At 36.2% G+C, this 22,784-nt stretch overlaps 2 protein-coding genes across 3 annotated transcripts; one reads left to right on the top strand and one right to left on the bottom strand.

Annotated features, from left to right (window-relative positions):
* Positions 1 to 1,462: 1,462 nt before the first annotated feature.
* ube2ka (ubiquitin-conjugating enzyme E2Ka (UBC1 homolog, yeast)) lies at positions 1,463 to 9,331 on the bottom strand. 2 transcript variants are annotated; one of them, XM_058797728.1, is made up of 7 exons: positions 9,179 to 9,331; positions 7,658 to 7,751; positions 6,839 to 6,897; positions 5,745 to 5,827; positions 5,561 to 5,660; positions 3,293 to 3,412; positions 1,463 to 2,714 (listed from the first exon to the last, which is right to left on the bottom strand). In XM_058797728.1, exons 1-7 carry the CDS (start codon positions 9,248 to 9,250, stop codon positions 2,640 to 2,642), a joined length of 603 nt encoding a protein of 200 aa, XP_058653711.1. In that variant the 5' UTR covers positions 9,251 to 9,331; the 3' UTR covers positions 1,463 to 2,639. The 2 variants fall into 2 exon arrangements, with proteins under 2 accessions (XP_058653711.1, XP_058653710.1); XM_058797727.1 differs by having other exon boundaries at positions 3,293 to 3,421.
* Positions 9,332 to 11,786: 2,455 nt separating this feature from the next.
* Positions 11,787 to 13,473, top strand: LOC131553952 (microfibril-associated glycoprotein 4-like). Its single transcript, XM_058798942.1, has 5 exons — positions 11,787 to 11,877; positions 11,999 to 12,051; positions 12,135 to 12,285; positions 12,571 to 12,738; positions 12,924 to 13,473. Exons 1-5 carry the CDS (start codon positions 11,787 to 11,789, stop codon positions 13,178 to 13,180), a joined length of 720 nt encoding a protein of 239 aa, XP_058654925.1. The 3' UTR covers positions 13,181 to 13,473.
* The last annotated feature ends 9,311 nt before the right edge of the window (positions 13,474 to 22,784 follow it).

Consider the following 22,784-nt stretch of genomic DNA (forward strand, 5'->3'; position numbering starts at 1 on the left):
CCCACCAAAACACATTACCGTGCTGCCATGTGTCCGAAAAAAGTGGGTAATATTATATAGTTGATGCTGAATGATTCCCAACATAAATACATCTCTTCTAATTGCTTCACAATGGTAGCCTAATTAATCAATATGCATACATACATAAATATCCAAATATATTATCAGTGTGGTGCCATGTCTGAAAATGTCATAGTATATGTGCAATAAAGTGGTAATAGCGTCCAATAAAACTTTACGCATGTTTAAGTACGTTTCTAGTAAATATGAAATGATGTAAACAATTGTTTATCCTACATATCATTACTCACAGATACATAAAATACTAATTTTAATGATTTACACTTAATCACACACACACACACACGTCTGGTTTGCTATCCTTGTGGGGACTCTCCATAGGCGTAATGGTTTTTCTACTGTACAGACCGTATATTCTATTGTCCTACACCAACCCTACACCTAAACCTACCCCTTACAGGAGACTACAGGCATTTTTAGATTTTCAAAAAACTTCATTCTGTGTGATTTATTAGCTTGTTTACCCGTGACACGAGTCTCCATGAGTCTGTGTGTATTCAGGTTTAAGTCCCCACCTGAATAGAAAAACAGGTATACACACACACACACACACATGAATAAATTAATAAATAAATAAATACATAAACAAACAAACATACATACTGAAAAAAACGTTTGTCATTTTAATTGTAAAAGACTAAAAATGCTACCGCTAAAAAACAAAAACTTAATCAGTTAACTGCAATTATTTGTGAAAATGACAACATTTCTGAGTGAAAATTGTAAAAAAAACCTTTTCACTTTATGGAGAAAAACTGTTGTCCATGTTATACAGGTATAAAACAAAGTATTCATATATAATATTACTAACATTATATTAGTTAATATACATTATATATATTTTTTACTGTTAATTTCAGTGAAATACATTTCACAGATTGGCTACTTTTAACTTAGGACACACTTATTCACATAATTTCACTTTCATATCTGAAATGTCAGTGGGGTCTAAAAATCTGAGATCACTCAAAAAACAATACTTACACTAGATATGATCAAAATCAATTCAGCTTTCAGTTTAATCGGCTTTCCTGTAGCTCAAATAGTAGAGCATGGCGCTAGCAACGCTAAGATCATAGGTTCGATTCCCAGGGAAAGCAAGAGCTGATAAAATGTAAAAAAAAATAATAATAAAAGGGTCTGCTAAATGCATAAGTGTAATTGTAATGTAATATAACATATTATAAAGTGTTACTGCTCTTATAGTTACATATTTGTCTACTGCACTGTAGTGTCTTCTAAAGTTCTAATTAACATTTTCTCTCTATATATATTATGCCAATATCTGTCCATATATACTCAGAAAGAAATACTTTTATGAATGTCTTTGCACTCTCAGAACCTGCAGTTAACGCAAAATACAGATCATCCAAACATCACGTGCTCAGCCATGAAACTGGTGTTTATTTCACTATTCCACAAAGCAATAATAAATAAAGGCATTGCCACATTGCTTTAATTTATACAGACTTTAATAGCTTTATTTACAGATGAACTCTCGTCTTTCATTTATTTGCGTGTGTGGGTTTCTTCCAGTCTTGACTGTTTGAGATTAACATCTATGAGTGAAGGAACCATTTCGATTCAGTTTGAACTCTGGAATTTCAAAAATGGAATCCAAATGTTTTCCAGATGAAAGGGCCAATGATTGTGCAGGTGGGAGTACAACCGTAGTGCTGATTGGGCATGTGCATGAGGGGCGGGGCTACAGTCAGATTGCAGAACCAATCTGAGGGAGATGATGATGATGATGATTATTATTATTATGAGAAAGAAAAAGGCACATCCAAACCAAAATAAGTAAACAAAACAAAAGAGAGCGAAAGACATATAGAGGGAAAAATGGTCAGTTCACTTAAAAATGAATGAAAATGTAATTTTTTCCCACTTTCATGTTGTTCCAAACCTATGGAGGCGCATTTCTGCCACAGAATAAAAAATTAAGGTAATTGTGATTTTTTAATCTCACAATTCTGACCTTTTTTTCCCTCACAATTCTGAGTTTATATCACACAATTCTCACTTTTTTCTCAGAATCGCAAGATATAAACTTGCAATTCTGAGAAAAGTCAGAATTATGAGACATAAACTCAGAATTATGAGATATAACTCAAAATTGCAAGATATAAACTCAATTTGGAGGAAAAAACTATAAAGAATTCTGAGTTTACATCTCACAGTTCTGACTTTTGTTTACAGAACTGCGAAAAACAAAGTCTCAATTATTTTTTTTTTTTTTTTCATGGTGGAAACAAGCTTCCAAACCAATCTGCATTATACAAGGAAAACGGGTGGAGGTTTTTACTGCCAAATCACCAGCTGTTCTTTGTACAGAGACATTCAGCTGAAAGTCTCCCGTGGAAGAAATAAAGTCAGGCAAGTTTAGAACAACATAAAGATGACGGCATTTTAGTTTGGGATGAACTGTTCCGAACAGAGGAATGGTAAAAGATGGATAAAGAAAGAGAGATTGAGAAAGATGAAGGTAGTGTGGACTGAGGAGGAGATTTGAGGGTGGGATTGTGTCAGATAAGGTGCTTTGGCCCCTCAGGTTGGACTCAATTACTAAGCAACAGTTCTGTCGCGGTCTCCACGTCCCAGGATTTCGACGACAACGCCACTATTACTGCATTCTGAGGAGAAGAGAAGATCCACATGTCAGTGATTCTGCGGGGTGCAAATACTTGCTACACAAGCGTCATCTGTCATAACAAAATCATAAGCTGCATCACAATTTGCATATGCTTTTTGGACAAATATTTGGCACAGAAGTGCTACAGAAAGAGAAGTTTGTGATAATTATTTTCCAGCTTTGAAAAACTGCAATAAACGTGATATACACAAATGTATGGAAGATTGTTTCTGCCACAGAATAAAAAAATAAAAAAAGGTAATTGAGACTTCTTCTCTCACAATTAAGACTTTTTAAATCAGAATTCTGAGTTTACATCTCGCAGTTCTGACTTTTTGTTTCCACCACAGAAAAAAAAGTAAGGTAACTGTGACATCGTTTTTTTCACAATTTATAGCACACAATTCAAACTTTTATTTTGCAATTCTGAGTTTATATCTTGCAATTCTGAGAAACAAAGTGCAGGTTGTCAGCTATAAATTCAAAATTATGAGAAAAAAGTTTGAATTGTGAGAGAAAACATTTTTGTAAAATGAGCTTCCATACAAACGTGATGTCAATGTGTGTGTATTTACTCACTTTATCAAAGCCCATAGCACAGAGTTTGTCTATTTTGCGTGTGTAGTCCGGGCTGGAGACGGGAGCTCCTGCGTAAACATGTGACCAGAGTCGAGCCGTCTGTTTGAACATCTCTGGGTTCTGTTTATACTTCCAGACAGGAAATAAAGAATGAAAAAAGAGGAAGTGACCAATTCAGACTCAAAACATGTTTATTTATATTAGCAAGTAATTTTATGTTTTTCTAGTAGAAAACCTGCATGTTAGTGAAACTATGGTGGTATATATACACACTACTCTTTAAAAGTCTTGAGGTTGGTAAGATTTTAAAAACGTTTTTGAAAGAAGTCTCTTCTGCATTTATTTGATCAAAAATACAGTAAAAATGTGAAATATTATTACAAATTAAAATATGTTTTCTATGTGAATATATCTGTTAAACTGTAATTTATTTCTGTGATGCGCAGCTGTATTTTCAGCATCATTACTGCAGTCTTCAGAGTCACATGATCTTCAGAAATCATTCTGATATGCTGATTTGCTGCTCAAGAAACATTTCTTATTATTATCAATGTTGAAAACAGTTGTGCTGCACAATATCTTTGGGGAATGCATGATACATTTTATTTTTCAGGATTCACAGATGAATTATGTTTTTAAAAAAATTCAAAATCAAAATTCATCAGCAGTACATCAGCACAGCATTTTTACTTTGAAATGTGCAGCACTCACAATAATTAAATTTAATATTTGCCTTTTGGAGTGTAATAATCACATAAGAATGCATCACAGTTCCTTTTTTTCCTGCCCTTTGTTACACCATTTAAGATATGTAAGACTTTTTATGGCCTTAAATTTGATCAAAGTAAAAGGACATTTTTTAAGGACCCGGAATGCTACCTGAAAGGCATTTTTCCACCACTTTTTCTTGCACATAGGGATGGGCGATATCTTATCGTTTGCAATATACTGGTAAAAATTCTCCCAACCATAATAATTAGTCTTCCCGTGATAATAATGATAAAGTCTAGTTGTTGACATACTTCTGTGTGCGACAGTGCGGAGCGACATCAGCGGATGTGAAACTGAGGAGGAGTTTATCGCTAAACGAGAAGCTCCTTCTTCAGTCTGAAACTGGTTTGGTCAGGGCTGTACAGCGCACAAAAAATCAGTCTGAGTAAATGTACTACAGTAGCATGTGTGCGATACAGTATTGCATGTGTATGAGCCTGTTTACAAACCTGTTGTCCAACAAAGATATCATTTATTGACATGCTTTTTCTCCAAATTAACTTCATAACATAGTCGAGTGACCAGATGTGGTTTCCTATTACAGAATAATAGTATTATATACAGTGATAAAGAATTATCAGCTGTCATGTCGATTAGCATTGCATTATAAATATGCTTTCCTTATAAAAATACCCAAGATTGCTTGAAGAACTCGGATAAACCATATATGTGACCCTGGACCACAAAACCAGTCTTAAGTCGCTGGGGTATATTTGTAGCAATAGCCAACAATACACTGTATGGGTCAAAATTATAGATTTTTCTTTTATGCCAAAAATCATTAGGATATTAAGTAAAGATCATGATCCATGAAGATATTTTGTAAATTTACTACTGTAAATATATCAAAACGTCGTTTTTGAATAGCAATATGCATTGCTAAGAATTAATTTGGACAACTTTAAAGGCAATTTTCTCAATATTTTGATTTTTTTGCACCCTCAGATTCCAGATTTTCAAATAGTTGTATCTCAGCCAAATATTGTCCAACAAACCATACATCAATGGAAAGCTATTTATTCAGCTTTCAGATGATGTATAAATCTCAATTGACACTTAAGACTGGTTTTGTCATCTAGGGTCACATATTTTGTGCAATCGTATGTTTATTGTCTTCAAGTTTCATCAGTTAAAACTTCTCTATCTCCGTTGTGCGTTTTATTCAGCGATAACTGGATACCTTTGTCCATATTAGGGATTTCCTGGAGCGTTACTTCTGCGATGCATATGTGTAGTTTCTGCGCAAGAGCGCCCTCCGGCTTACGGTATGAATTAAACAGTCATTACATTACGTGCAGGCTACTCAGTAATGCTCACAATACCCTATTTTGGGTAAAAATAGGAAAGATAATACTTTTCCCTAAAGAAACAGGATTCCCTGAATTATCATCATTGATATCGTTATCGCAATAAATACCAGAAATATCGTGATATATTTTTAAGCTCATATCGGCCATCCCTAGTTGCACATTCACAGCACGAGCCCAAAACATCTACCTGATTGGCAACTACTGCGTCCTGTGGATCATCTGGCTCAGCGGCGGCCAGAAGAGCCTGTAGTGACAGTAAGACTGTTCGGAGGGTCATCGCCGCCGCCCTGAAACACACACAGCTTCAGCTTCAGCTTCAGCTCCAGCTCGCTGCGGTTCACATCTCTACTGTGCGTTCAGTGAGATCTTACCACTGGTCCTTCAGGATGTCCAAACAAATAGCACCTGTTACTGAGCTGATGTTGGGATGCCAGATTTTCGTTATAAACCGAACCTGAAAAACATCAGTGGTCAAATGCAATAATTATATAATTGTCCTTTGAAAGACACATGTCTCAATGATAGAGGTGAAGCTCATGATTTGATTCAGTTGAGTCACAATGCGAGTACAAAATTATTCAAACTAAATATTTAAACTAGGAACAAGTTAAGACATATCGTTGCCATATTTTGCTGTTTAAACAAACAAAAATAAAAAGCGATTTCCGTGCAAAAAATTAATGTCACTTAAAGCAAAGTTATTATAGTTAGGTAAAACTAAAACCATAAAAAAAAAAAAAAAAATTGATTCTTGAAATAAAATAAACTTTTACTGAAATAAAATTAAATTTAATGAAACTTAAACTTACTTTATTTCACCTAGCTGCCAAGGCAACATTTCTCATTTCCATTTAGTTTAACTTTATGTACTAAAATAACTAAAACTAAATAAACTAAAATAAATAAAACATTTTATAAAAACTATGTAGACATAAAAATAAATAAATAAATAAAATGACAAAAACACAAAACCAAGGCAACATTTCTCATTTTTGTTTAGTTTAAATTGATGTACTAAAATAACTAAAACTAAATAAAAAATTATAAACTATATAGGCATGCTTAAAATATACATAAAAAATGACAAAAACACAACAAAACTTCTAAGAATTTAAATAAGATTAAAGTGAAAACGATAAACAAAATCTAATTATTATAGTATATCAATGACACTAAAATAATACTGGCTTAAAGTGAATTGTACATAATATATAAAGTGTTTTCTTTGAGATGCTGTAAAATAAAGCTTGTCCAGCATTTTTTGTCTACTGAAGGCTATTGAGTTTATACGAAGGCTCCTGTATGTATTTGATTGCACAAACATAGCACTGCTAGTCAACAATACCCTAATATCATGTAAATACAGCCCCACATGTTTCTGAGCAAGAGTCTGTAACAACAAACCCAGTTTAACTAGATTAGCCAGTATTTTGACTCGGCAGAACATCATCGTCGCGTTACTCACCTTTGGCGGATTAAATGGATATGTCTCTGGAATTTTTATTTCTAGTTGATATCTGCCACCTGCAAAACAAGACAGAAAGTCAAGCAAAAGTAGAGCCAAAATCAAAGCAAGATATAAAATCAACATCATACTCCAGCTAACAAAAATACGTTCCAAGAACGTCTTGCTAACGTTCACATTAAATTATAACATCGTTATTTCTGAATGTTTCTGAAAAAATCTTTTTTTACTTGGTTATGTTAATGGAACATTCCATTTTATAATTTTACGGACATTCTGAGAATGTTACTTTTGAATGTTCTCTGAACATTCTGAAATGAGTAGTAACATTTAAAAATATAACTAACTGAAACCTTTCAGGAAAAAACACTCCATGAATGAATAAATTATGTTAATATAAATAATGTTGTGGTAACATTTTGAGAACATTATTAAAGACCATATAACTCTGAGGGAACATTCTATTAACATTACTGAAGAACATTTGTTCATAACTTTGAGAGACTCCTGCCAGAATAATCACACTCTCATGGGAACAAATAGCCTATGTATTTTTCATAAATATAATGCAAAATACAATTTAACAACTGGTAAAAAGAAAAGCACTTTATCAGTGCATTTGCTCAATTCTGCCCACTGGCAAGTGTGGCAAAACATTTGGACTCTGTGTATTGCACATGGTCTGAAAATTAAATCTTCAAAAAGCATATATTAAATACTGCGGATATCTTTGCAACCAGTAATGGTATTTCTGGTCTAAAATTAAGAGGTTTTTGGAAAAACACAATCAAAACTTCAGAATAACATCTTTTCTCTGACCTTCATAAGGCGTATCTGGCGGTCCCGCGATCTCCCCCTTTAGTTCTGTGAAATTCTCATCTACTAAATCCACCTTGATCTGGTTTTTACTCGTCTGTGAAAATAAAGTGTCAGAACAATTAGTCAACAAGTGACATAGTTTACATTTTTAAACCCATTCCACAGAATTCTGCCAAAATGAGAGCAGAAAATGTCTAGAAAGTCTGGATTGGGTTTCCAAGGTTGGGAATGCCAAAATTGAGTTAACGTTAAAGTTAACATCTGAAATTTAAATGGAAAAACCATGCAAAATCAAAAGTCAAGACCACAAACTTCAAAACTGAATCCAAAATTCAAACCCAATAAATCCAAAACCCAAACGCTAAAACTACAAATTCTTGCAAAATAAACAAATAATAATAATAATAATAATAAAATAAACAATTAATTACAAAAATGCTGTATTTGTGGTACAGAGATGGTATTATATGGTAAATCATCCTACAGAAAGATCATGTATTATGGTATTTACATTATACTCCATTGTAACGTTACTTAAATCAAAACAAAAAAAACATGATATTATATGGTGGTTTTGGTACCATGGTAATACTATGGTATTTTTGGCACTTTATTTGTGGATGACAGCTGTGACAACATCACAAAGTCACACTGACAGCTCACTACAGTGTGTTATACCCAATTTTACATCTATAATCTAAGTTTAATGAGTATTTAAAGAGGGATCAAAGATTTAGCTAGATGGTAAATTCAATTGATTTGTGCTGAAGTTTTAATCTTAAAAGTTTCACACAACATTCAATACACACATTAGTACATTATCGCACGTAACTTATTCTTTATAATACAAACATTAATCAGGTGGTTTAAATGAAAATACGTGTTCGTATAAATCAAAACAATGCTTAATTTTATCGTCGTGATTCTTTCGATGCTACACAATGCTATCAGACCACAACCTCGATAAAACTGAAATAAAAGTTCACAAACCAGTCAACCTACATAAATGATCCCAAATATTAACTGTCGTGAGTCTAAAAAGATCGTTTAGATGTCAAACGTGAGTAAATGTGTGTTTATGAAGCTAACGTTAGCTGGCCTTCAGTTAGCACGCGGCTAATAATAACATTCACACTCGCAGGCCTTTATTAAAAACACCACAAACACACAGGAATACACATCAAATCACTGTATCAACACAATAAGCGCTATGTAAACGATTAAATAAGTACATTTAGAGGCCAGAGCTGTGTTGTGACTCGGTTCGGCTGGTTTGGACTCGTTTAGCAATGCGGTTCGGCCTGGATGGGACAAACACACCATAACATTCCCCCAAACCACCCATCTGACAAATCAAACACACACTAAACTGCGTTATCTCAATGCACGAGTCCAAGCAGCTTCATCGGGTTCGGTCCGGATCAGCCGCATGTGTGTGTGTATCATCTCACATGAATAAATGCACATGTGTGAGTCATGAAGCATGATTGACATGATTGACAGCTGTCATGTGAAACGCACCTCTTCGCTTTTAAGGACCTCTTTAAACTCCCGTTTGATCCGCTGGACCGCGATGTTGGCCATGCTGTTCATATATACACACACACACCACCACCACCACCACACGCGCGCGCACACACACACACACACACACACACCTCTCTCTCTCTCTCTCTCTCTCTCTCTCTGTGCAATATGGTACAGATTATGGACATGTGCTTTGGTATCAGTATTACTTTCTGATTATCAGTACCTTTTGCACAACCTTTAGATTACAGCATTGCATTAATGCCCTTCACTCATATTCTGTGTATAATGTTGTCCCAATTTGCATAACCAATTTGTTTTTAATGCTACTAAAGATGCCAAATTTACATGGCAAAGGTGGGACTGAAGCTCTTCTGGCATTTAGGTGCTTTATACAGACAGTGCTGCTCAGAGGTGGCATGAATGCATTTACACAGCATTTACATCTGTATGCTCTGATACTAGGGTCTAAAGTGGGTCTGAGCAGGAATAATTTAGTCTGGCTATTATGCAGCATTGCATCTTTACACTGAATTTTAAGCAGGCACAGAGCAGCCTTAACTTGGCTGTGTAAAAACTGCCTGAAGAGAACCAGTGAGAAGTATAAGATGCATAAAACAGCAATAAACTAATTCATAAGCAGTTCCTTGCTTGTTTAGTTTGTGTAATGTAGAATATGGTGTGCAAAAATGTAAATGAATAATCATGGTTACATATCAATAATAAACAATAATTAATTTTGTTTTTGTCAGCCCTCTGTAAGTTTATTTTAGTATTTAGAAAGTTCTTGTGTTTATAACATCTGATATGTGACCCCCAGATCACTTCTGATCCAGCTTGGTTCTGTGAAAAATGAATAGACGCATCAGAGCAACCTTAAAGTTTGTTTTTGTCATTTTCCTAATTTATATTTTATATAGGCTACATTATATAATTAAAAACTACATTGATTTCATTGCATGATGCAATTGTTGTATACATATATTTATGCCACATTTGAGCAGCATTAAACAGTCTGTGCCAATACACATGAATGGCACGACCGAAGAAACTTCTGTTCCACCTTTACAGTGTAAAGATGGCTTTTGTTGGTGCTAATTAAATCTCAATGCGTAAGATGTATCCTCATAGAACATATCCAGACACATTAACAGAAACATTAACATACTTTTAGCAATATTTTGTAATAAATGATTCCAGTAAATAGACAAATACACAGATAAGACCATTAAACTCACTGAATTGGACCTTAAACCTGACGTTATTTCTGTCTTTCACGTGACTGCACAGGTTTAGGGCTCCGGTCTGGTCTGCTGTGTTTCTGTTAAATACACTTAACGTATTTCAGCAGTTAATTCATGACTGAAGTTCACCTGCTGCTTGGTCATTAGGTTCTTTTCGCTTTGTTTTTCACTCGCTCAAATGACTGGCATCTTTAGAAAACTAGTAATTAACATGTAAACTTTCTGATTCTGATTCTGGTAAACAGCAGAGATACGGCTTATATAATGAGAAGTACACAAAACTGACAAATATGTTTAAAAAAATAAAAATAAAACACTTTATAAACATTATTATAAAAAACCCCTTTTTTTTAAACTTAATGTTTACTCAAAATTCACCAAAAAAAATTGAAAGCACTTGTTCTGCTTTTTAAGAGTATTACGTTTTAATAATTAATACTCGTTCACAGTAACATCCCTATAATGTTTGCAAAATGATACAATGGAATGTTTCCTTAATGTTCTTAAAAACTAGATGTTTTAAGTGTTGAGACAACATTTTAATAACTTAACTGGAACATTAGCAAAACGTTTTTAGGATATTTTTGTTAGCTGGGTAAATAATGCTGCAGGCTTCATCTTGGGTACTAGATCAAAACCTCTGAAGAAACTTCAAACATCTTCTTGTTTTCTTAAGCATCTTATCAGATTCTGTCTGAAGATGGCACAACTTTTGTCTCCCTTTAAATCTTTGTACTTTTACACTCTACTGGCATCACTGAATCACCAGTTAATTGGCTTTAACTGAAAACGACTCTTTGTTACTGTTCTCTTGCATTATTGACAAACTCAAGGCTGTAGTGTGATTGATTATAAAGGCACACGTGATCCAAGTTTAGAAAGAGAACGAAGATGGAAGAAGAACCTGCTACAGCACTAATTTATCAGATTTTAAGGAGTTATCAAACACCACACCCAGATTCCGAACTTGGGGGGAGATGAAGGAATAAAGTTCTCACAAAGTTATCAGAAAAAGTCAGCAAACACCTTAAGCTAAGAAAATGTTTACTTTTACTTATAACAATGGGTAACAACAATTGTTAAAAACGTATTTAATGTTCAACAAAAGAAAGAATCTCATACAGGTTTGGAATAACATGAGGGTAAATAAATGATGACAAAATTTAATTTTTGGGTGAAATAGCCCTTTAACTTTTTTTCTTGAGGGGTTTGTTGCAATTAAATAAAATCGATGTTGAAATAAATGTCCTTTTCAGTTCCTCTGATGATGATAAAGCAGATTGCCAAGTGAACAAAAACATGTCCTTTTATGGAATCCAACTCGTGGCTGTCCCATAAAGTGTTTTTTTTTTTTGTAAATGTCAGATAAAGAGGAGGATCCTGATGATCAGAAATATATAAAAAGACGCATCCGTCACTTGAACATTCACAAGATTCTCAGAACATACGGTGAGTTGTATAATTATGCAGGTCTCAGCAAATATATAATATGGCTTCTTTCTTCAGAAAATGACAGAATGCATGTTCATGCTCTAATAAAGAGACTGTATTTGTCTGAACTGTATTTCAGGTGCATCTGATCCTCTGAGCTGGACGTCTGAAGCGATGATCACAAACATGATTGTGAGTTTCTGTATGTGAGAATGTGAGTGTGATTTTGTCAGACGTCGATCATCAGACTCAGATCTTGAGTTTGTGTCTCTCAGGTGTTGCTGTGTTTGTCTGCACTGTTTCCCGTGTTGATGGGCGCACATGTGTCAAATCGTGTCAAAGACTGCTCTGATATTTATGCGAGTGGATATCGTACCAGTGGTGTGTACACCATCAACACACTAGATGGACCTGTGCAGGTCTACTGTGAGATGGAGTCCAGCGGACAAAATGAGCAAGGACACTGGATGGTATGCGTTTCAATGGGTTTTATCTTGCAGAAGGATATTTTATTATCAGATGCACCCCAGTGTGACACCATGATTTCAAATAAACTATTATTCAGTTATTTTATTTGTGTTCTTTTGATACGTTGGAGAACAGTCATTGAAATCACTGAGAAATCACACAAAAGAATTGGCTGCAGTATAAATGCTGATTATATTTGTTATTAAAGTTATTAAACCGGTTTCATTTCATGCTTTTTTACAGGTGTAGAGTTTGTTCACCAGCTGACGCGCAGGCATCACTATAAACTCAGAGTAGATTTGGAGGACTTTCAAGGAAAGAAGGCTTACGCTCTGTACGAGTCTTTCTCTGTGGACTCTGAGGCTGATGGGTACAAACTGCATGTGAGCGGCTTTGTAGATGGAGGAGCAGGTGAGACAAACTACAAACGTTTAATTTTCCATACAGAAGAATTTAATCAAATAAAATAGTAGTAATGAAGGAGTTTTAAAAGTTCTTTTAAACCATAATATTTAAACGAATGCTTTTATTTTTTATATTATTTATTTAAAAAAGTCCAAATGAATGCTTATAATGAAAGTTTCTCCTTCCTGCAGGTGACTCTTTGAGTTATATTAATGGAGTGAAGTTCTCCACCTATGATAAAGACCAAGATAATTCAAAAAGAAACTGTGCTATGACATACTTTGGAGGAGGGTTTTGGTACAACGATTGTTATTACACAAACCCCACTGGTCAGTATTTGTGGGAGAAAGAGGGTACAGTAATGAATACTGGAGTCACCTGGTACTATTGGAAGAACAACTGGAATTCTCTGAAGTCCATCACCATGAAGATCAGACGTGTGAAGTAGAGAAGGGGTTTCTATCCTTTATATGTGCTTCACTGCAGCTTGTGTGCATATCCACAACTGTTATGCATGTGGATCTTTCTTAAAATATGGTGACAAACATGTCCCTTTCCTTTTTATGTGATGAAAAATATTTCAAAAGGTCAAGAAACCTCAAATATGAGGTTGTATAAAAATATATAAAGAAAGAATTTGACTCCAGAAAAATCCCTTGCCCTCTTAAATAAAAATGTGTTTAAATTGGGTTCCTGACTTGAAGCATTTCTTCATGCTCTTCTGCACCAGCAAAACCTATGTGTCCCACTGCAGCAGCTGGAATTACATCTGGTCTGAAACAATAAAAGTTTATTCTCAAAATGTTGTTGTTGTGGTTGCTTTGTATTATATTAACCAACTAAATAGGTTTCATACAGTATATAAATTAAGAAAATAGTTTATTATGTAAAAACATTCGCCTTCTTTATTACCAAAACCCTTCTTATAACTCTCCCATGGCCTAAAGAAATTCACCTCACCGTCCATTCGCCTGAGAATCACCTGAAACACTCAGAAGTCATTCATCACTTTCACACATCACATCATCTATCATTGAAAGAAACGTTTTTGTAGCCTTTAAGTAACGTTCATGACAAGAACATTTGTAATTTTAACCTAAGAATATTAAAAATATACATTCCAATAAAGTGGGTGAAAATAAATTTAGCAGAATGTAGTTAAAAACATTTTTGTAACTATTAAATAACATTCTAATAAAGAAAACTTGGCATTTCAACATTTTAGAAACACTTCAAAACAATGTTCCCACAATGTTTTATAAACTAGCTGCATGGGAGTCACGCTGGGATGCATCTGCTAATCAAATAAGTTCTGAAGATAATAAAACATTAGCTCAAAGTGAAGTGCGTACCATCCAGTGTCCTCTGTCATTTATTCCACTGGAGACCATCTCACAGTAGACCTGCACAGGTCCATCTAATGAGACGATGGTGTACACACCACTGGTATTTTTCCCACTCAAATAAATATCAGAGCAGTCTTTGGCAAGAAAACAATCTGATTTGACCTCTTCAGTGCCCATCAACACAGAAAACACTACAGACAAACACAGCAACACCTGAGAGACACAAACTCAAGATCTGAGCCTGATGATCGACGTCTGACAAAATCACACTCACATTCTCACATACAGAAACTCACAATCATGTTTGTGATCATCGCTTCAGACGTCCAGCTCAGAGGATCAGATGCACCTGAAATACAGTTCAGACAAATACAGTCTCTTTATTAGAGCATGAACATGCATTCTGTCATTTTCTGAAGAAAGAAACATCATTTTCAAAATGACCAGAATCAAACTCACCGTATGCGCTGAGAATATTGTGAATGTTCAGGCGACAGATGTGTCTTTAAATATCTTTCTGATTGTCAGGATCCTCCTCTTTATCTGACATTTACAAAAAAACAACAATTTGAAATCATGATAGGAGTCATGGGTTCGATGCCATAAAAGGACAAGATTCTGTTCATTTCACTTTTTTTTTTCTTGAGCAACCTGCTTTGTCATCTTCAGAGGAATTCAAAGATAAATTTATTTCATTTGAAAGTGTTAATAAAGTGATTATCTGCAACCGATTGCAACAGACAGCTTAAGAAAAACAGTTAAGAAAACCTTTTTCTTAGTTTAAGGGGTTTGATACAACCATGTTCTGATGCCTTGTAGACATGCAAATATTCATTTATTTGTGTTCTTTTGATACGGGGTGCATGATTTGGCATGGCGGCCAATACAAATAATGAATAACCGTTTCCTTTCCTAAATCCTGCGTTTGGACCAGGCTCGGTTGCAGAATCACATCACTCTGTGCTTCTGAAATTATTATCTTGATCTATATAGTTTAGTTATAGCTATCTCTGTGTCGTACATGGTCGCTTGTCAACCATGAAAAACAAGTTTTATTTAAATTCTGAATATATTATCATATATAGCATGCAAAGAGCGCACCCTTTAAATTTATTAAAAACTGTCCCTAAGTTCCGTTTTAACTAATTAATGTGACCACACAATGAAACCTTTTTTTTTTTATGAAGTTGCGAGCATGATAGAACTCGGCGCTGGACAAAAAGCGGTGAGTGCGTGGATTCCAACCTAAACACCACTGATTGGCCATTGCGTTGTAGAAATCAACAAACAAGTCTATGAATGGCTACTTTGCTCCCCTCTGTGAAAATGCATTGTAAAATCATTTAACGTTTCGTTATGCTATTATTACGAAGTAAACTGATTCTAGACCAGGAGTTGTGGGCAGCTTTTCCATCTAAAAGCAATCAGTTAGACTATTTTACACAATGAGTTAGACTATTGTACACGCTAAACTAAAGTCCGGCCACCCCCCTCTGGTGCCGGGCCTGATTTGGTGACATACTTTAAAATCAAGTCAGTTTCTGAAATAAGATGCATCATTTTCAAAATGACCAGAATCAAACTCACCGTATGCGCTGAGAATCTTGTGAATGTTCAGGTGACAGATGTGTCTTTATATGTCTCTCTGATTGTCAGGATCCTGATCCTCCTCTTCATCTGACATTTACAAAAAAAAAAAAAAAAAACCTTTATCATCTTCAGTGGAATTAAAAGAGAAATGTATTTCATCTGAAAATGTTGATAAAGTGATTATCTGCAACCAATTGCAGCAGAGACAGCTTAAGAAAACCTTTTTCTTAGTTTTCTCTGCTTCCCGGCTTCACTACTGTTCGGACGCTCCTGCTTATTGCTCTGCGCTTCACTCCCTATTTATGCACTTTTCTCAGATTTCTCTAAGATTTTAACTTCAGCATATCAGCACAGTGCTCAAACAACACAGTTTTTAGAAAAAGAAGACTCTTTGCCTCCCACTGACAGCAGTTTACATTCCGGAGACGGGAAAACACAGCTGTCTACATTCAAACAGACGGGAAAGAAAATGCCCCTTGTGGAATCTACTTGCTGCATGAACTGCCACAGACTTCTACAAAGGATTGCGGTTCTTGAAACAAAGTTACTTGCTGGACCTCCAAAACAAGTGGAACACACAGCAGATCGTCATCACGGACCCCCGCAGCATACAGCCGGTGAGTCCTATGAATCTAGTGAATCTCAACAGTTTATACAAAGTGTAGAAGAACAAGCTGATCGACAGACTAATCGATGGCACAAACAGGGAGCGAGACCCAAAGGCACTCGAGACATCAGATTGTCACGAGTATCTCGTATTGCTGCCGTAGCATCCTCTACCCCAGATACGGCTATGACAAGACTTGTAAACACTGGCATTTTACAACCCCCTATACATCTTGAGAACCGATTCGAAGCATTAATGAATGTGGGTGAGGAATCCCCAAATGTGACAAAACATGGATCGTATCAGCCAGCAGCTAACATCGCTACTAACAGGCGCTCGAGGTCGAGCAGACAGCGGCACTCAGCTCAGAGCGCAGCCGAGCCCAGGACTCTGATAGTGGGTGACTCTATTATCAGAAACATCAGTAGCAGGACTACAACTACATGCTGCTTTCCTCAAGCAACCGTCTCTGATGTGAACAAGGAACTTCGGAACATTCTGATGAAGCACAAGACTGCAAATCGAATCATCATCCATGTGGGGAAGAACGATATTCTGAAAGAGCAGTCAGAACTGCTTAAGAAGGATTTCAGTGAACTCTTTGAAACACTTCAAAGACTTGAAGTTCAGTCGTTCATCAGTGGACCACTCCCAGCAAGAGGAACTAACATGTTTTCACGGCTGCTTGGGCTGAATACATGGCTACAAAGAACCTGCAGTACAAAAGGAGTCAACTTCATCGACAACTTCAATATTTTCTGGGGCCATAGACAACTGTTTAAACTGGATGGCTTCCACCCAAACAAACTTGGTGCGAGAGTGCTAAAGGACAATATCTATTTCTCCCTCCGTCATCCTTCAGTGGTGTGTGCCAATCCACTCGGCCTCAATGGCACACACACACCTGGACAGAATATGAGTGACCACAGGACTTCATGTCAGCCTCAGAGTCATCTTGTGGTTGACACATCCCACAAGGACACTGATAACACCACGCAGCCAAAACAAACTTTCCTCACAGAGACTATCCCGGCTGAGCCCTGCCCACACAGCTCATCACAAACAGACTGTGACGTACTACAACAGCTCCAAGACTCAGCATCCAAGGACAACTATCTGGAAAACAGCCAGGGAAGCCAGGACAACATATCACAGCCACCGGAAACACCAGAGCCAGAGCCCCGCTCGCCAGACACACTATCCCTCTCTCCAGAATCTCCACTTCTAAGCTTCTCACAGAAAATGGAGGAACTGGTGTATGCTGGGACCAAACTCTCCCACTCGTTCGCTGCAAGCCCCCAGATATCAACTAAAAAACGGCGGGCCCCACAACCACCAAAGACAGCAGGCCCAGCTCTCCCTCCTCCTCCTGTGAGAGCTCTCCGTCCGCTGCCACAACGCCAGGGCCCAAACCCTCCTCCATCAGCTGTAGGTGAACCAAAAACAACTGATAACAGCTCTCAGTGATATGTGTCGGGTCCCCGCTATATTAGCAGCAACACTCACAAATGTTCACAGAACAAGCGGGAACCCAGTGTGCCTGTAGCTTTCTATATTTCTGTTTTATCACGTGATAGAAAGTCTAAGGCCTTCTCAAGCCGTACGGCTGACCCATCTAATCTGCGGCCTGTAATGCGTCAATCTAAGATTGCTGTAGAGACAAAATGTAATTCCATCAAGTTAGCATTTTTAAACATTCGCTTACTAAAAAATAAATCATTTCTGATCAATGATTTTATAACCACAAACAACCTGGATTTTATGTTTCTAAATGAAACATGGCTTGAAGACAGCTGCAGTGCAACAGTCCTCAATGAAACAGCCCCTCCTAACTTTAACTTTACAAGTGTCTGCAGGACTGTTAGGAGAGGTGGAGGTGTAGCTGCTCTATTTAAAGATGTTTATCAATGCAAGCAAGTGTCATTTGGTCAGTATTTGTCCTTTGAATATCTAGGTATTGTGCTGAAAGGTGCTCCACGCATTCTGTTTATCATTATTTACAGGCCTCCAAAATACTCTCCAGCCTTTGTTGAAGAGTTCACAGAACTGTTATCAATGATTTCCTCAGAGTTTGACTGTTTTACTATTGCAGGGGATTTTAATATTCACATAGATAATGCAGAAATCAAAACTGCAAAAGAAATTATTACTGTTTTAAACACTTTTGATCTGATCCAGCATGTGCATGAACCCACACACAATCGTGGACACACTCTAGATTTACTCATCAGTAAAGGTCTAAACATTTCATCCATTGTTGTTAAGGATGTAGCACTATCTGATCACTTCTGTATTTTCTTTGATATATTGATCTCTGTTACCACTGAATCTAGATCTGTCTCTGTCAGAAAGAGATGCATTAACGAGAACACTAGTGCACTATTTATGAAGGCTATATCTTTAACACCAAGCATTTCTGCAGACTCTGTCGATCTTCTCCTGGATTCTTTTAACTCAAAAGTTAAGAATGTTATTGATGATATTGCTCCGGCAAGGGTCTGCAAGAAGAATGGCAGACAAAAATCACCATGGAGAAAATCAACAGCAGTTCAGAGTATGAAAAGACAATGCAGAAAAGCTGAGCGGATGTGGCGGAAGACAAAACTTGAAATTCACTATAGCATCTATAAAGACAGCCTTCATGCTTTCAATGTGGAACTAGCCACAGCTAGACAGACCTTCTTCTCAAACCTTATAAACAGTAACTTAAACAACTCTCGCACTCTTTTTGCTACTGTGGAGAGACTGACAAACCCCCCAAGTCAGATTCCCAGTGAAATGCTCTCCGACAGTAAATGCAATGAGTTTGCTTCCTTCTTTTCTGAGAAGATCAATAATATCAGAAAGGAGATTGGCATATCTACTTTTGCAGAGGTCACAAAGATTCGACCGCAATTTCAAAAAGAAGTGACTATGTCTGTTTTTGAAGCAATTGATTGTAAAATATTGAAAGAAATAGTACAGCACCTTAAATCATCAACCTGCTATCTTCACACACTTCCCACAACTTTTTTCAAAAGTGTGCTTAACTGTTCAGCAGATCTCTTCGAAGTGGTGAACGCTTCACTTCTTTCTGGGACTTTTCCAAACTCCCTGAAAACTGAAGTTGTTAAGCCCCTTCTGAAAAAGCGCAATCTTGATAACACAATGTTGAACAACTATAGACCAATATCAAATCTTCCGTTCATAGGTAAAATTATTGAAAAGGTAGTTTTTAATCAGCTGAACAACTACTTAAACTTAAATGGATACCTGGACAATTTTCAATCTGGTTTCCGAGCACATCATAGCACAGAGACAGCACTCATTAAGATAATAAATGATTTTCGCTTCAATTCTGATTCAGGCAAAATATCAGTGCTGGTACTACTAGATCTTAGTGCTGCGTTTGACACTGTTGATCATAACATACTTCTAGAGAGACTGGAAAACTGGGTTGGGCTCTCTGGGATGGTACTCAAATGGTTCAGGTCATACTTAGAAGGGAGAGTATGTGAGTATAGGAGAGCATAAGTCTAAGTGGACGTCCATGACATGCGGAGTCCCACAAGGCTCAATTCTTGCACCGCTCTTGTTTAGCCTGTATATGCTCCCACTAAGTCAAATAATGAGAAAGAACCAAATTGCCTATCACAGCTATGCTGATGATACGCAGATTTACCTAGCCTTATCTCCAAATGACTACAGCCCCATTGACTCCCTCTGCCAATGCATTGATGAAATAAACTGTTGGATGTCCCAGAACTTTCTTCAGTTAAATAAGGAGAAAACTGAAGTCATTGCATTTGGAAACAAAGATGAAGTTCTCAAGGTGAATGCATACCTTGACTCTAGGGGTCAATCAACTAAAACCAAGTCAAAAATCTTGGGGTGTTTCTGGAGACAGACCTTAGTTTTAGTAGTCATGTCAAAGCAGTAACTAAATCAGCATACTATCATCTCAAAAACATTGCAAGAATTAGATGTTTTGTTTCCAGTCAAGACTTGGAGAAACTGGTTCATGCCTTTATCACCAGCAGGGTGGATTATTGTAATGGTCTCCTCACCGGCCTTCCAAAGAAGACCATTAGACAGCTGCAGCTCATCCAGAACGCTGCTGCCAGGATTCTGACTAGAACCAGAAAATCTGAGCATATCACACCAGTCCTCAGGTCCTTACACTGGCTTCCAGTTACATTTAGGATTGATTTTAAAGTACTTTTACTCGTTTATAAATCTCTAAATGGCCTAGGACCTAAATACATTGGAGATATGCTCACTGAATATAAACCTAACAGACCACTCAGATCATTAGGATCGAGTCAGTTAGAAATACCAAGGGTTCACACAAAACAAGGGGAGTCTGCTTTCAGCTATTATGCCGCCCGCAGTTGGAACCAGCTTCCAGAAGAGATCAGATGTGCTAAAACATTAGCCACTTTTAAATCCAGACTCAAAACTCATCTGTTTAGCTGTGCATTTGTTGAATGAGCACTGTGCTACGTCCGAACTGATTGCACTATGTATAATCACTTTCTATTCTTAAATGTTTTAAATTCTTTTAAAATCAATTTTTAAATCACTTTGTTGTGATTTTTATTATTTTTAATTTCTTATTATTTTTAATGACTATTTCACTTCCTTTCATGTAAAGCACTTTGAATTACCATTGTGTATGAAATGTGCTATATAAATAAACTTGCCTTGCCTTGCCTTTAAGGGGTTTGATACAACCAGGTCCTGATGCCTTGTTGACATGTAAATATTCAATCATCTTTAACATGATGTTGATGACTAAACATTTGGTGACATACTATAAAATCAAGCTGATGCACTTTCTTGTCGATGCTGGGTTTCTGCAGATTTTACAAATTAGGACTTTTGTCAGACCTTGCATAAGCTATTTTTAAAAATCATTTTAGATGTCCAAATGAAAGGGAGTTAACTTGTTAACTGAGGTTCCCCTTACCAAAAAGCAGTATACTTCAAGTTTATTTTATTAAGTATACTTAAGTAAATTTCAAGTATATTTGTAAGTGTACTTTATGTAGTAAGTATACAAATATTAGTGTACTAGTAGTATACTCGTAAGTGTGCTATTTCAATACTCCATGGGACTAAATTGGCCCACGTTCTAGTATATAAAATATACTTTAAGTATATTTTAAATATACCAGTAGTAAACTTTGAGTACACAACTAGTTTACATCAAAGTTTTTAGCTTGTACTGCAACTATACTGAAAGTGAACTTATAGGTATACTGATAGTTAAATACTTAGCATTTTTAGTATACTTTGAAGCATAGTCTCAGTAAACTACTAGTTTAGTAGTTTTATACTGCAAGTATACTCGTTTTCTTTACGTGAACTTTACATCATACTTTAAGTATACTACTATGTCCCTATTTATTAATTTGTATATATTTTGTTATATGAATATCTGAACATACAAAACATCAACAGAAAGAACAGGGTGTCTGCTTGTAAACAAAAATGTTTTATTTTAGCTTCATGCATTCTTTTTTAAAACACTTGAATGTGGGAAAGTTTCATAAATAAAAAAATAAAGAAATAAACAACATTTTGAACAAAAAGCTGAAAAAAGACTATGAATTGGATTCAGAATGATAATCAAAACATAGATGGAGTCGATCAACACCCCAAAGATTGACAGTCATTATTACCTCTTCATTTGGTCGACATTTTATTCCATAATGTTACACAGTTTTGATGCTGTTTTATGTCTGATGATCGTGTGGAAGCATCTGTTGTTTCGGTTTGTTCTTCACTTGTGTTTTGTTTTTTGGAAATTTTGTAGATGTGTACTAGCGTCCCCTACCATACAACAATGAACACACGGATTCTCGGAGCAAAAGTATAGCTCAAAATTTTGACTTTTTCTAAGTATACAGGTGCATCTCAATAAATTAGAATGTTGTGGAAAAGTTAATTTATTTCAGTAATTCAACTCAAATTGTGAAACTCGTGTATTAAATAAATTCAGTGCACACAGACTGAAGGAGTTTAAGTCTTTGATTATTTTAATTGTGATGATTTAGGGTCAAATTTAACAAAAACCCACCAATTCACTATCTCAACAAATTAGAATACTTCACAAGACCAATAAAAAAAAACATTTTTTGTGAATTGTTGGCCTTCTGGAAAGTATGTACAGTATATGTACTCAATACTTGGTAGGGGCTCCTTTTGCTTTAATTACTGTCTCAATTCGGCGTGGCATGGAGGTGATCAGTCTGTGGCACTGCTGAGGTGGTGTGGAAGCCCCGGTTTCTTTGACAGTGGCCTTCAGCTCATCTGCATTTTTTGGTCTCTTGTTTCTCATTTTCCTCTTGACAATAACTCATAGATTCTCTGTGGGGTTCAAGTCTGGTGAGTTTGCTGGCCAGTCAAGCACACCAACACCATGGTCATTTAACCAACTTTTGGTGCTTTTGGCAGTGTGGGCAGGTGCCAAATCCTGCTGGAAAATGAAATCAGCATCTTTAAAAAGCTGGTCAGCAGAAGTAAGC

Source organism: Onychostoma macrolepis, chromosome 14 (assembly GCF_012432095.1).
Source record: "Onychostoma macrolepis isolate SWU-2019 chromosome 14, ASM1243209v1, whole genome shotgun sequence".
NCBI lineage: Eukaryota > Metazoa > Chordata > Actinopteri > Cypriniformes > Cyprinidae > Onychostoma > Onychostoma macrolepis.